We start from the raw sequence: 14,584 nt of genomic DNA on the forward strand, positions 1-14,584 counted from the left end.
CCTCCCCCCCCCCCATACACATACATTTATTGTGGAAAGAAGTCTATAAGCACTGTCCTTACCAAGCTCCAGAGTGATAAATTCAAGGACTGTCAGCCCCAGGATGTGAACTAAATTTTCATTTTCTCTCCAGAAGATTTAGATCTGGGGCAGGAAAAAAAGGCACAAGCTCAACCCTCAAGTGAGAAGGAGGTCTCTCTCTCTCTCTCTCTGTCTCTTTTTTTAACCAGATCCAAGGCAACAACAGAAGCATCCATTTTTATCAGCCAGGTTGGGAACCATGGGACTAAAGCCACAGATTTCTGATGTTGGACAATTTGGGAATAATTATTGCATTTCCCTTAACCATTCTCAGTGGAGATGTGCCTTTGCCAGATACTCAAGGTAGTCAACTCCTTTGGGAATATAAATGAGGACTAATTTGGAGATTCATTTATTTTTAAAGAATTTTCACACCACTGAGCTCATTTAACCTTTCAAATAATTCTTGAGGTAGATACAATTTTTCCCCACTTTATTGTATTTGAGGGTGGCCCCAAAAAATGGCCAAATGAGGATAGAAACCCAAGCACATTAACTTCAAACTAAAGCCTAGTTCCAGTGAACCATGACATCTCTCTCATAATAGCAGGTTCTGTATCATATGGACTCCTTCTCACATTTAATCTGGAACTGGGAAGAGAGTTGCTACTAGTCCCTGGGAAATAAAAACATTTATCAAAGAATAGTCGGGCTTCTGTTTCTCAGAAATAGAGATTTCCCCCCTTCCTTTCGAAACACCTAAATGCATGCAGGACATTTTTTTTTTTTGGTCGATTATGACACATAATAGTTGGCACATATTCAGTGCTCAAAATATATTCTTTAGCCATGAGTGTGAGAAGTCTTTAGAAACCTATTCATTCAGATTGGCAAAAATAGAAAAGAGACACAGAACCAAGTGGAAGAGATAGCATATTATTCATTTTTCAATAATTCATCTTATTCATTCATCAAAATGTTGTGCAGCACCTATATGGCAAGAATTTATGAGATACAGTGAATAAAGATTTGAAAAAACACTGCAATGAAGGTGAGTGCTGAGTGCCACAGAAGCACAGAGGAGGGGTATCAGACCCAAATTTAAGGGGTCTAGAAAGGTAGACTTTAGGAAGTTACAAGTCAGCAGAGACCCAAGACAATTCAAACAAGCAAAAGGTGACATGGACAGCATAGAGACAGAGCATTCAGAAGGGAGAAGAAAACAGAGGAAGAGGAGAAGACCTGGAGAAAAGAAAGATGACAAGTTTGGAAAACTACTATCAGGGAAATTAGATTGGCTGAAATGTATGCTTCAACAGGGGGAAGAGGTTCAGAATGAGGCCCAAGAAATTAGCAGGCATGAATCAATAATGCAGAACCTTGAAAGACATGATGAACAATCTACAATTAATCCAAAATCAAAGGAAGAGCCATGGAAGAATCTGATCAGAAGATTGACGGTGTCATATTAAAAACTATCATATCACAATAGGTGAAGAATAGATAGTGAGCATGTGTTTGCAGCAGCTGGAGGGGATTTTGGAAAGGCAAAGATGGAGTGATGGGATACAAATCCAGAAGCAAGGAGACTAGTTAGGAAGTGGCCACAGATAGTTAGGTGGGAGGTTATGAAAGTCTGTCTAAGAGAGACAATGGAGTTGGAAAAAACTATATGGATTTAAATCTCCTTCAGAGTCAGAATCTAAAAGATATGATAATTCGAATGTGAATTGATTTTGATAGACTATAGAAAATGAAGAAAATGGGGGCGCCTGGGTGGCTTAGTCGGTTAAGCGTCCGACTTTCACTTAGGTCATGATCTCGCGGTTCATGGGTTCGAGCCCCGCGTCGGGCTCTGTGCTGACTGCCAGCTCAGAGCCTGGAGCCTGTTTCAGTCTGTGACTCCCTCTCTCTCTGACCCTCCCCTGCTCACGCTGTCTCTCTCTCTCTCTCTCCTAGAAATAAAATAAAACATTAAAAAAATTTAAAAAAAAAAAGAAAATGAAGAAAATGAAGGTGTTTAAACCTTCCTAAATTTGTGGCTTGGACAGCATGTTGTATAGTTGAGTTATTAACTAAGATAGGGGATATAGAAAGAAAAACAGACTTGAGAAGTTTTTAACACACTAAGTGTGAAGTACCTGTGGGTCACCCATGAGAAGAAATTGAGGGAGCAGATGGATATATTTTGGAGACTGAAATTCATGGGATATTAATATACAAAAGGATGAGATTGACTAAATGAGATGAATAAGAAAAGTTGAGGAAAAAAATCAAGATTAGAGAAGAGAGAAAGAAAGGGAAAATTGGGGAGAGAGGGGAAGAAAAGTGATGGATGAGAACAGGACTGAAGACAGCCCATAGCGAACACTGACAATCAAGGAAATAACAGAGAAAGAGTGTCCCAAAAAGATATCAAACAACAACCAGAGACATAGAAGGAAAAAATGTGGGGACCACAGAAGCTACATGAAGAGAATATTAAGTGTTGAAAACCATCCATTGAACTTAGGGATAAGAAGGATTTTGGTGATGTAATGTCAGTGAGTGCAGGGAACAGAATCTAGATTACAATGAATTGAGGAATAAATGTAAAGTGTGAAGTCCAGAAGGTGGCTAGTTGTATTGATCCAACAATGAAGCTTTGCTAGAATCATAGGTTGGAAGGCCATTGCGGCAAAGCCTTGGGCATATTGGTAGGAGAGTGAGAAAACATGAGATCAATCCTGGAGGTAAAAGAATGAAGACAAAAATTTGGGAGAAAAATGGATAGGAACAGAGACTGGATAGATTTATGAGTCAATGATTCTACATAATGGGAAGAGGGGAAAGACAGCAAATAATTCAATGTTCAAATTTAATATTTTATATGTAAAGCAGCTCCAAGTTTTCCTACTAAGACGGTGGGAAGAGATTGGCTAAAGTGCAGTAGAGATCAAGGTCATTTAAAGATGAGATCAAAGAATAAATGAGTCACGGTTTTTTTTGTTTTTGTTTTTGTTTTTTACAGATAGTTTATTGTCAAGTTGGTTTCCATATAACACTCAGTGCTCATCCCCACAAGTGCCCCCCTCCATGCCCATTTCCCCCCTCCCCCCACCCCATCAGTCCTCAGTAGAGGACTATGTATCCTTTCTATGTAGAGTATCATGTCATCTGNCTGTTCTGTTGGTTTCTATATTGTTTACTTCTTCCCTGAGTTTTATTATTTCTCTTCTCCTACTGGATTTGGGGTGCTCCTGTTGCTCTCCTTCTAGTTCCTTTAGGTGCGCTGTTAGATACTGTACTTGTGCTTTTTCTAATTTNCACATTCTTATCCATAACATTGTTTCTGTTTGTGATTGTTTTAAATATTTAGGTGCTCCCATATTTGGCCCACAGACATTTATAATTGTCAGCTCTTGATGGATAGACCCTGTAATTATTTTCTAATGCCCTTCTTCATCCCTTGTTATTGTCTTTACTTTAAAGCCCAGTTTGTCTGATATAAGTATAGCTATTTCAGCTTTCTTTTGACTTCCAGTAGCATGATAGATATTTCTCCATCCCCCTACTTTAAAAGTGAAGATGTCTTCCAGTCTAAAATGAGTTCCTTGTAGACAGCAAATAGATGGATTTTTTTAAAAATCCATTCTGCTACCCTATGTCTTTTGATTGGAGCATTTAGCCCATTTACATTCAGTGCTTTAATTGAAAAATATGGGTTTAGAATCATTGTGTCCTTTGTAGGATTCATGCTTGTGGTGGTGTCTCTGGTACTTTACGTTCCTCGCAACCTTTCCCTCATAGAGTCCCCCTCAGGATTTCTTGTAGGGCTGGTTTAGTGGTGATGAATTCTTTCAATTTTTGTTTATTTGGAAAGGTTTTTATCTCTCCTTCCATTCTGAATGACAAGCTTGGTGGATAGAGGATTCTTGGCTGCATATTTTTTCTGTTCATCACATTGAAGATTTCCTGCCATTCCTTTCTGGCCTGCCAAGTTTCAGTAGATAGGTCTGTCACCACTTTGATAGGTTTCCCTTTGTATGTTAGGGCCCTTTTATCCTAGCTGCTCTCAAAATTCTCTCTTCGTCCTTATATTTCGCCAGTTTCACTATGATATGTTGTGCAGAAGATCGATTCAAGTTACATCTGAGGGGACTTCTCTGTGCCTCTTGGATTTCAACGTCTGTTTCCTTTCCCAGATTGGGTAAGTTCTCTGCTATAATTTGTTTCAGGACTCCTTCAGCACCTTTCCCTCTCTCTTCCTCTTCTGGAATTCCTATGACACGGATATTGTTCCATTTGATTGTATCGCTGAGCTCTTAAACTCTCCTTTCGTGTTCCTGGATCAGTTTATCTCTCTTTTTCTCAGCTTCCTCTTTTTCTATAATTGTGTCTTCTAAATCACCGATTCTCCTTTCTGCCTCTTCAATCCGTGCATTGGATGCCTCCATTTTATTATGCCTCTCATGTATAGCATTTTGTAATTTATCACAACTATTTTTAACCTCCATAGTTTTTGTGGCTATAGTTTCTCTGATGTCTTCCATGCCTTTTTCAAGCCCAGCCATTANCGAGATCATGACCTAAGCGAAAGTCGGACGCTTAACTGACTAAGCCACCCAGGCGCCCCTCTTGTTAGTTTTAAAAGCTTGTTATGCACTCTGCGCCTGCAAGTGCTGCTGTACCAAAGAAGGCTCTTTGTCCAGGGCCTGTCCATTCAGGAAGTGTTCTTTGAATGATGTCTCTTCATCTCTCTTGTTGAGACCCTGGTTATTTTATTTTCCTACTCGTAGTGGAATTTGGGACTCTCCACCAGGTGTGTTTTGGCTTATTTCTTGAGGCAGCCCTTTTCTCCTTCAGCTTCGGTTGTTTCAAGAATCTTTGCCTTCTGATCCTGTGACTCCAATCTCTCCTTCATCTTCATACAGCCTTCTCTGGGTCTTCTCTGTAGATTATTCGTGTAATTTTGAGCGGGTGTAACTCAGGAACAGCCAGAAGGAAGAGGTACATCGGGAAAGGTGCCTGGAAAGGGTGCATAGCTTCTACGCCCTCTTTTAGCACGCTGCTCTCTGCAAATTTCCATGTATTCACAAACCCAGAAGCTCTCTGAACTTCTTTGTCCTTTTTGGGATTTATAGAGTCTTTATTACTTCTATTCATTAGGCATGATTGGCCTCCGGTGATCAAACTTTGAACTCTGTCTCAAGCCCTTCTCTCTTCCCTCTTCTATATTTAAGGATACATGTGATTACATTTGGCCAACTCGGATAATTCAGGGCTATCTCATGCTATTTATTTATTTATTTATTTACTTACTTACTTACTATCACAGAAAGTGTTTGTTATTATAGAGGAAACTAGGAGACACTGGAGCCCGTGCCTGGCAGCCTGGGCAGTGTGAGTAATCAGAGAGAGGGAGAAGCAGGTGAGAACCTCATGAATCATGTCTGCGTAGTCTCTGAACCTGGCTTGGGCCAGGAGACACTCTAGCTGGGCTTGTGTGTATAGCTAGGGAGGTCAACTTTGACAAGCAGGCTTCCACCCGGACAAAGCAAAGATCAGCCAAAATCAAGGGTAACAGCTGCATAGACATCTCCTTAAAATGGAAATCAAATTAGGCTTATTACAACAGAAGTGCATTTCACCCTGATCCTAAAACAAGAGGGAGAAGGGAGCACTGGGCCCAAGCAGATAGCCTATCTTTGAGATAAGATGCTTTTAATGGTTAAATATTGGCAAGGCCTTCCACTTTCCTAAGAGCAAGCAACACACAATCTCCAAGGCAGCTTTAAAAACTACTGTTGGGGTGCCTGGGTGGCTCAGTCGGTTGAGCGTCCAGCTTCGGTCAGGTCATGATCTCCTAGTTCGTGGGTTTGAGCCCCGCATTGGGCTCTGTGCTGGCAGCTAGCTCAGAGCCTGAAGTCTGCTTCAGATTCTGTGTCTCCCTCTCTCTCTGACCCTCCCCCTGCTCAGGCTGTCTCTCTCTCTCTCTCTCTCTTTCTCTCTCTCTCTCAGAAATAAATTTTAAAAAACCAAAATTTTTAAAAAAGCTACTGTTAACTTTGTTATCTGTTATTATTTGGATTTTGAACAAAATTGATAGAGTAAGAACCAGTAGAGGAATCCTGTTTTATCTGGAGTTTTTCAGTGGAGAGTCCAAAAGGTCAAAGAACCAAGTTCCTAAGATCTTTTAGTTTACCTAACATCTCTGCCTTTACCCCTTCATTTGGTTCTTCAATCTGCTTAGGTAATATCATGCAAGCTTCTCTTGCTTGATGTACTGATGGATCTTTTTCTAATATGGATTTATAGTCCTCCTGGGCTTCTTCTAGCTTTTCAGTCTTATACAACTCCACTCTCCTCAATATTGCCTTGATATAGCTGGGTTTAACTGAATTGCTTTGTTGCAGTCACTGATGGCCATCTCTTTCTTGTCCTGTTTCATCCTTGCAGCAGCTCTATTTGAAAACAGAAGAGACCTGTCTTTCTGGAAGCAGACTGGCACATCTGAAGGGCTTGACTATAAGAATTCTCAGCTTCTATATAATCTCCTTTCTTAAACTGCATGTTCCTCTCCTCCTTTAGTGTAATGGTCTCTTCTCTTCTTTTCTGTTTCTCTTCATCTGACATGTCCCCCCCCCCCTTCCAGTTCTATTAGGTATTCTTCATCTGGTTCAGAGTAATTCACATTATCATCAGGTTTGTTCTCAACCCTGTCCACTCCTGGCTCCTCCTTCTCAAATGAGGAGCTAGGGTCATGAAAAACTCTTTTCTCTGGTCCTTCTGGGATTGAGCTTCAACATTCTTGAGCAGCTTGCTCTAGAAATGGTGACCTTTGGTATTAGAAACTGGAGGGCTAGCACACTCTGATTCCTGGGGATCTGTAACTTTCAAACCATTGAAAAGATCCTCTGGAACCTTACAGTTTTCTGACTTCTCTCCCATGCTGGATCAGTGAGGAAGGTGAAGCTGAAGCTAGTTTCCTAGCTCTCTCTTGTCTTCATCTTACCAGCCTCAGCCTCTAAGCCAGGATAATCTCATTTTAAAGTCAGCTCATTAGCAATCTTAATTCCATCCACATCTAATTCTCCCTTGTCATGTACCATACCATATCCTCAGGTTCTAGGGATTAGGATGCGAACATATTTGGGGGCTACTATTTCTGCTTACCACAACTGACTAGCAGGACTTGTAAGATGACAGGAACAACCAAGAAGGACATGACAACTTGGGATATGAGCTAAAAGCTCACTTTTTGGGGCATCTTTTGACAATAGTCCTAATTTTTCATTACAAGATGTTATTATATTGCATAGGGAGGAAAGGAAGCATATTCAGAAATATATACTGTGTATATAATTTAAAATGCTATTGCATCATCACAACCCTCTATATGTTGACAGTAGGAAATAAACTATAAATAAATTTGCATGAAATACTTGCTGAGAGTCAGCCTGATCTTTGCTTTCTTCACATGACATTAGATCCCAGGAAACCCACAATCACCAAGGGGAAGGAGCCTAAGCGATGTAAATGAAAATGTGTTTTTTAAAGTATTTATTTACTTGTGAGAGAGAGACAGAGAGAGACAGAGAGACAGAGAGAGAGAGAGAGAGGAAGACAAAGCATCTGAAGTGGGCTCTGCACTGACCGTAGAGAGCCTGATGCAGATCTCAAACTCCTGAACCAAACTGTGAGATCATGACCTGGGCTGAAGTCAGACACTGAACCAACTGAGCCACATAAGCAATTTGAAAATGTGTCTTTCCAAGGAAGTTGGAACAGAGAAGTCAGCAAAAGCGAGAGAAGTGGGGATAAGGGAGAAGAAGTTGGAAATGTGGGAGAGACACAGATTTTTCAGGGTCTTTAAGCCAGGTTAAAGTTGTTACACTTCATCTTAAGATGAGTAGGACTCCTTTGAAAATTTTTAAACAGAAGTCATTTAAGTTTTTTTCATGATGGAGCTATAATTTATTATGATTATTGTTAATAGTTAGCAATAATAGAAATTATCTGTGACATATTTATTTTATTATTAATTTTTTAATAGTAAAGTTTTTAAAAAGAACTATATATATTTAAGAAAAAAAAGTCTCTTCAGTGCAGTAGGGAGAATGCATCAACACAATTTGGATTTTCTTAAGAACCCTGTACTGAATTGAAATAAACAAAATGTATGTATACTGATGAATGTTCTTTAACCAAAACAATACTAATATTTGTGTCCTTTTATTTGAAAAGTTCACCTCCCATCTGAAATTTAACAATGGATAGTGAAGTTAAATCTTCTGAAGTTTGCTGTGCTGTGATTGGTGATTTGGAATATTCAGCACAGAGCATTCTTGGGGCAATAACATGCTGAGACATCATAGTCCATGGTCTGGTTCTCAGTGTCACAGGTGTAAGAATCCTGGTTTGTCAGTGAACCAAGAAAAACTGGCTCTCATTAACAGTTCTTGATCAACAATTTTACTAATTCCTTTATGTGCTGACAAAAAAGAAAGTATGTGAATAACAGGTTAAGTTTCCCACTTCTAAAATAAAACACACATATTTTTCATATGACTACTAAAAATTATTATGTCAGAGTCCTTAATATTTTCAACCATTCTTAATTCCCAGCAGAGGGAAGAGTATCATGAGGAGGGGGAGCCAGAGCAGCATGTCCGAGTTCCTCCTCCTGGGGCTGCCCATCCGGCCAGAGTAGCAGGGTGTGTTCTTCGCCCTGTTCCTGGGCATGTACCTGATCACGGTGCTGGGGAACCTGCTCATCATCCTGCTCATCAGGCTGGACTCTCACCTCCACACCCCTATGTACTTCTTCCTCAGCCACTTGGCCTTCACTGATGTCTCTTTCTCATCTGTCACAGTCCCTAAAATGTTGATGGACATGCATGCTAAATACAAATCCATCTGCTATGCATTTCACAAATGTATTTTTTCATAACTTTTACTGACCTGGACAGCTTCCTTATTACATCAATAGCATATGACTGCTATGTGGCTATATGCCACCCTCTTCACCATCATGAGGGAGGAGCTGTGTGCCTTACTAGTGGCCGTATCTTGGATCCTGTCCTGGTGCTATCTCTCTCTCCCACACCCTTCTCCTCACCCAGTTAACCTTCTATGCTGTTAACTCCACCCGCCATGTCTTCTGTGACCTTGGTGCTCTGCTCAAGTTATCATGCTCAGACATCTTCCTTAATGAGTTGGTCATGTTCACAGTAGGGGTAGTGGTCATTACCCTGCCATTCATATGTATTCTGGTATCTTATGGCTACATTGGGGCCACCATCTTGAAATTTCCTTCTACCAGAGGTTCTGCAAAGCATTGTCAACATACGGCTCCCACCTTTCTGTAGTGTCTCTGTATTATGAGGCAATATTTGGGCAGTATCTCTTCCCCAAATTAAGCAATTTCATTGACAAGGAAATCATTGTGGCTGTCATGTACACAGTGGTCGCACCCATGTTGAATCCCTTTATCTACAGCCTTAGGAACAGGGACATGAAAGAGGCCATGGGGAAGCTCTTCAGTAGGGCAACATTTTTATCACAGTGATATATGTGACATTTATTTAAGTCAGAACATCTTTGTGGTTGATGTTGTATATTTGATTTTCCATTTGAACATTTCTCAAAACTTTAATGTTTCCAAACCATAAGACAAATGGTGGCATGTTGATGTACTTGGTAAATATTTATTGACCAGAATTTCATTCCCTTATTAACAATGCTCTCCTTTATAAATAACTTTTGATCAGCAAATGCTAAGTTAATTTTATTACTTATTTCTGCAACTTGGGGGGATTAATATTACAATGGCATACAGTTTCATTATCCCTTATTTAGAAGATTTTGGAAGCCTTATATTTTGGGCCTATAATCTCAGGCTTTAAAACATCCTAGATCTAAAGAATTTGCGGTAGAATAGAACAGAATAGAGAACTCAGAATTGGACCCACAAATGTATGGCCAACTAATCTTTGACAAAGAGGGGAAGAGTATCTAATGGAAAAAAGAGAGACTCTTTAACAGATGGTGCTGGGAGAACTGGACAGCAACATGCAGAAGAATGAAACTAGATCATTTTCTCACAGCATACATAAAAATAAACTCAAAATGGATAAAGGACCTGAATGTGAGACAGGAAACCATTAACATCCTAGAAGAGAAAGGAGGAAACAACCTCCTTGACCTCCACCGCAGCAATTTCTTACTTGACACATCCCCAAACACAAGGGAATCAAGAGCAAAAATGAAATATTGGGACCTCATCCAGATTAAAAGCTTCTGCACGGCAAAGGAAGCAATCCATGAAACTAATAGGCAACCGACGGAATGGGAAAAGATAGTTGCAAATGACATATCAGATAAAGGGCTAGTATCCAAAATCTATAAGGAACTCACCGAACTCCACACCCAAAAAACAAACAATCCAGTGAAGAAATGGGCAGAAAACATGAACAGACACTTCTCCAAAGAGGACAACCAGANTAAACCAACCTGACAATAAACTATAAAATAAATAAATAAAAATAAAAATAAGAATTTGCTGTATCATTTCACTATACTCTCTTATGTACCCTAAACAGGTTTTCTTTAAATCTTTATGGATGTATTGAAATCAAACTATCCAAACTGCTTGTAACTTGAATAAGGGAAGTGTATTACTCTCTGCCTATGATATAAAATGTTACAATAACAGCTCTGTAGATAGAGGGACTTGTTGGAAACCAAGACTTGCCAGCCCCCCTTTGCCAGCACTGTGTGATTGTTGCTGCTTAGCCTATGTATACAATCACTAATGAAAGCATGCTTCATGCTGGCCTCCTGTGTAAATATAACCAAATTATAGGGCATGCCTTTCAAAAGTGTCATTGCTTTCCTACAAATGCCACTCCAGATTCAGCATTGACTATCCATGGACATCCTACCTTCCCAAGTGAAGAATAAAAGCAAAATTTGTCAAACTTTAGTGTACATTCTTGTCACAGGAATAAAAGGCACAGCATAGGGAATATAGTCAATGAATAGTATTGGAAGAACACTGTACGGTGATAGGTGGTAGCTACACTTGCGGTGAGCACAGCATAATGTATAGGGAAGTTGAACCACTTTTGTATACCTGAAACAAATATGACATTGTGTGTCAACTGTACTCATATTTAAAAGAAAATCCTGAAGAGGTTGTTAAAACACAGGTTCCTGGAATCTACCACCATCAGATTCCAATTCATTAGTTCTGGCATGGGACCCCCAAATTTTCATTGCTAGTAAGTTTCCACATGGTGCTGATGCTGAAAATGTGTGAACTACAATTTGAAGAGCAGTAGTGTAAGACTTAAATCATGAAAGTTGTGGGATCCCATAACATCCCAAACTATGACCTAACTAGAGGAAACAGAAATCTGGCAGTCAAGGGCCAGTAAGGAGATCTCTCAACACCTCCTTTTGGGTTCACACCCTGATATCTTTCCTAGGGACAGTGTTTCCTCAAAGTCTGCACTTAGAACCATCTGTCTCAGAATTACCTGGCCCCAGATCTCATGGAGGAGCATCTCTGGGGGTGGAGCTGGGATCTGCCTCTTTAACAAACTCCCAGGTGATTCTGCTGAACATCAAAGTTTAGGAACTGATTAGGGCATCTGTCCTGGAGGGAGTAAGAAGATAACTGAGCAATTAATACATGTTTAATGCATGTCTCTAACCAAGAGCTTTGTGCCCTGTCCCCTAGGGCTCTTTCCCTGGTGGGTACAGTGGAGTCTTCACATCCCCATTTCTGAAGTTGGTGAATTGAGAAGAGTAAGCTCCTGGCTCATGACTTTTCTTTGTGTCAGCGAGAGGGTCAGGACCACAGAAGTTGTAGGCTAAATCTGGTGGTGTCTGGGTGTCCTGCAGAGAAGGTGAGAAGCCAAGTCCACACTCCCAGGAGCTACAGGACTTGAGCATAAAGTTCAGAGCAGAACTGGGTATCCTTCATCAGGAGCAGGTGTGTGTGTTTCGGGGGGTGGGGGGATGCGCACGCTCCCTGGAACACGCACGCATGTACATGTACACAGGTGCTCATCACTTCTCTGTGCTCTCACTGAAGTCACTTCTTATTACTAGTTCTTAAAGAAAGGGATATCACAATCACCACTGGCCCCCAACTCTTGGATCTTTAACCCTGAACCTTGGGGAAATAAGGAAGAGTCAGCTGGCTGTAAAATTAGTGGGCACACCCCCAGATCCAGGCTGGGGACCCCATCTCATCATTCAAGTTCTAGCTGTCAGAATTCTTAGTTCTTAGTTGCTTCATGTTAGTGTTACTTAGTTCTTAGTTGTTCTTTGTGCATGCAGGGTCAACCAGCCCTTCCCAATGCTTCTCTCCAAAGTCCCTGATCACTCCCTCCCCTTTAGACAGCACTGCTGCTTCCACCTCAAAGTATATTTGAAAGACAACTTTTACCTAGAGAGCTTTGTTTCCCTTTTTTCCTTTATGTAGCACCTGTATTATAGCTCTTTGTTAGAATCTGTTTGATAATTTCCTTCCTGAAATCCCTAGTATAGTCTCATACGCTCACTGAATGCATCAAACCTTGGCCTCAGGAAAGCTCTTCTACCCCAATTACATTTCCTGGGTTCCACTAAAGATAAGACCCTGGGTTTCTTCACTAGAGTTCTTTGCATTTTCTATTTAACAAGAGCAACATAGTCTCATGTAGGACACCTTATTTAATTCTTTTTGACTCGGGGACAAGTATCCCAATTTTAGAAAGGAAAACCCGAGGCCCCAAGAAGTACAATGCCTTGCCTAAAGACATTGATCTGACAAAGGGTAGAAAGGTGATTTTAATTCACTCTGACTCCAAAGCCCATGCTTTGTCTTCTACAACACACAGCCTCACTGTCAAAGAAAATATCAGTTCTGAGTAAGTGGTGGTTGAGGTATTATTGACCAGAAGGCTGAATGTGGTGGAGTAAGAGTCCATATATGATCTTTATAAAAGGTGTATGCAGGAAAAAAAGAGGTTTAATCAAATTGTATCCAAGGAATTTTTATTAAAGTCCCAATCTCATAGACTAGATAAATGTACTAGTTTAGAAAGGAGTCATCTTATTTATAAAGCATGAGGGAAAGCAGAGACAATGGAGAGAAGGTGGGAAGAAGTCCAGAACAGTGGGATATCAGAGGTATCATTCTCTACCAGGCAGGATGCGGTTGGACTCTTGCCTGTATTCCCAACTTCATCATTGGTGTCTATGGCCTTTGCCTGCATCAGGTCATAATCCCACAATGAAGTGGCACCTGAACTCTGCTCAATATCTGCCTGTTGCAGGAAGTGAGCTGTCAGCAGGGAGAAATAAAAGGGTCTCATGAAATGGAGGGCAGGAAACATAGACTTGTGCCAACTATCTGCATGGTGCTTCACTAATATTATCTTATTAATATTCACTACTTTCTCATGACTGAGGCTCATAGTCATATCTCCAATTAAAGAATTATTTTAATGTTTATTTTTGAGAGAGAGAGAGAGAGAGAATCAGCAGGGGAAGGACAGAGAGAGAGGGAAACACAGAATCTGAAGCAGGCTCCAGGCTCTGAGCTGGCAAAACAGAGCCCAATGTGGGCCTCAAACTCCCAGACTGTGAGATCACAACCTGAGCCAAAGTTGGACGCTTAACTGACTGAGCCACCCAGGCGCCCCGTCACATCTCCAATTTAGAGACAAGACAATTGAGACTCAAAATGGGTCACTTGAAAACTCACAAACATGAAGTAGTATTGCCAGAATGTGAATCAATTTCTCGTTGCATTCCTTGTCCAATACACCACACTGCCCTCAGACATGGGGCTCTATCCTTAATATCATAGCCAAAAGTTCAAAATGCTGGAGTGAGCAGACACAGATTAGGAATCTGGGCCAGGAACTCTTCTTTACTGCCCCATCAAGAACTCTCTCATGTTGACGGCTTTTAGGTAACCTTAAAAAAGAGGCTAGTATACCCAGATGTAGTAGGAGTATGCTCAAGAGATTTTAAGCCTGCCTGTATAAAGCTTTTCTGAATTTTTCTTCCAGTGAAGAACTACTATAATGCAATCCTAACATCCTGCATTTACATACTGTATATAGGCTGATGTAGGCATTTGACACTGATTTTTGGCTTAAAGGAATTTTTAATTAAGATAGTGAGATCCTAAATGTCTTTTCCTACTTACCTTGCAGGATTTGGTAATTTAGGCTTTAGAATATTTTAATGGGTAGATAGCAGTGGTTGAGGGAGAACACAAATAGATTTTGTAAGAAACAAAATGTCCTGGACATATCTCGAATTTTTATGGGGCTGGTTAGCCAGTGCTGTAGTTCAAAATGCCAGGAGCCCAAATGAAGAAACTAAAAAAAGGAGCAGAGGGAATATCATGGTGCCTCTTTGATCTCTCTTGATAACAGCTCTCTCTCTCTCTTTTTTTTTTTTAGTATTTATTTATTTGGGGAGGGGTAGTGCAAGTGGAGGAGGGGCAGAGAGAGGGGGACAGAGGATCCGAAGCAACCCCTGTGCTGACAGCATAACAGCAGTGAGCCTGATGTGG

The 14,584-nt window shown here is 40.6% G+C and overlaps 1 protein-coding gene and 2 pseudogenes across 1 annotated transcript in view; 1 reads left to right on the forward strand and 2 right to left on the reverse strand.

Annotated features, from left to right (window-relative positions):
* The window catches only part of LOC144235041 (olfactory receptor 1J1-like), a 5,494-nt gene extending 4,880 nt beyond the window's left edge, over positions 1-614 (reverse strand). Inside the window, exon 1 of the mRNA XM_077768481.1 lies at positions 607-614. Within this exon, the coding sequence (XP_077624607.1) occupies positions 607-614 (8 nt within the window). The remainder of the gene's footprint in view (positions 1-606) is intronic.
* A 5,457-nt stretch (positions 615-6,071) lies between these two features.
* Positions 6,072-6,951, reverse strand: LOC144235060 (tetratricopeptide repeat protein 1 pseudogene; annotated as a pseudogene).
* A 1,693-nt stretch (positions 6,952-8,644) lies between these two features.
* LOC144235042 (olfactory receptor 1J2-like) lies at positions 8,645-9,571 on the forward strand (annotated as a pseudogene).
* The last annotated feature ends 5,013 nt before the right edge of the window (positions 9,572-14,584 follow it).

This window comes from Crocuta crocuta, unplaced genomic scaffold, assembly GCF_008692635.1.
Source record: "Crocuta crocuta isolate KB4526 unplaced genomic scaffold, BGI_CrCroc_1.0 scaffold35, whole genome shotgun sequence".
NCBI classification, from domain to species: Eukaryota; Metazoa; Chordata; class Mammalia; order Carnivora; family Hyaenidae; genus Crocuta; species Crocuta crocuta.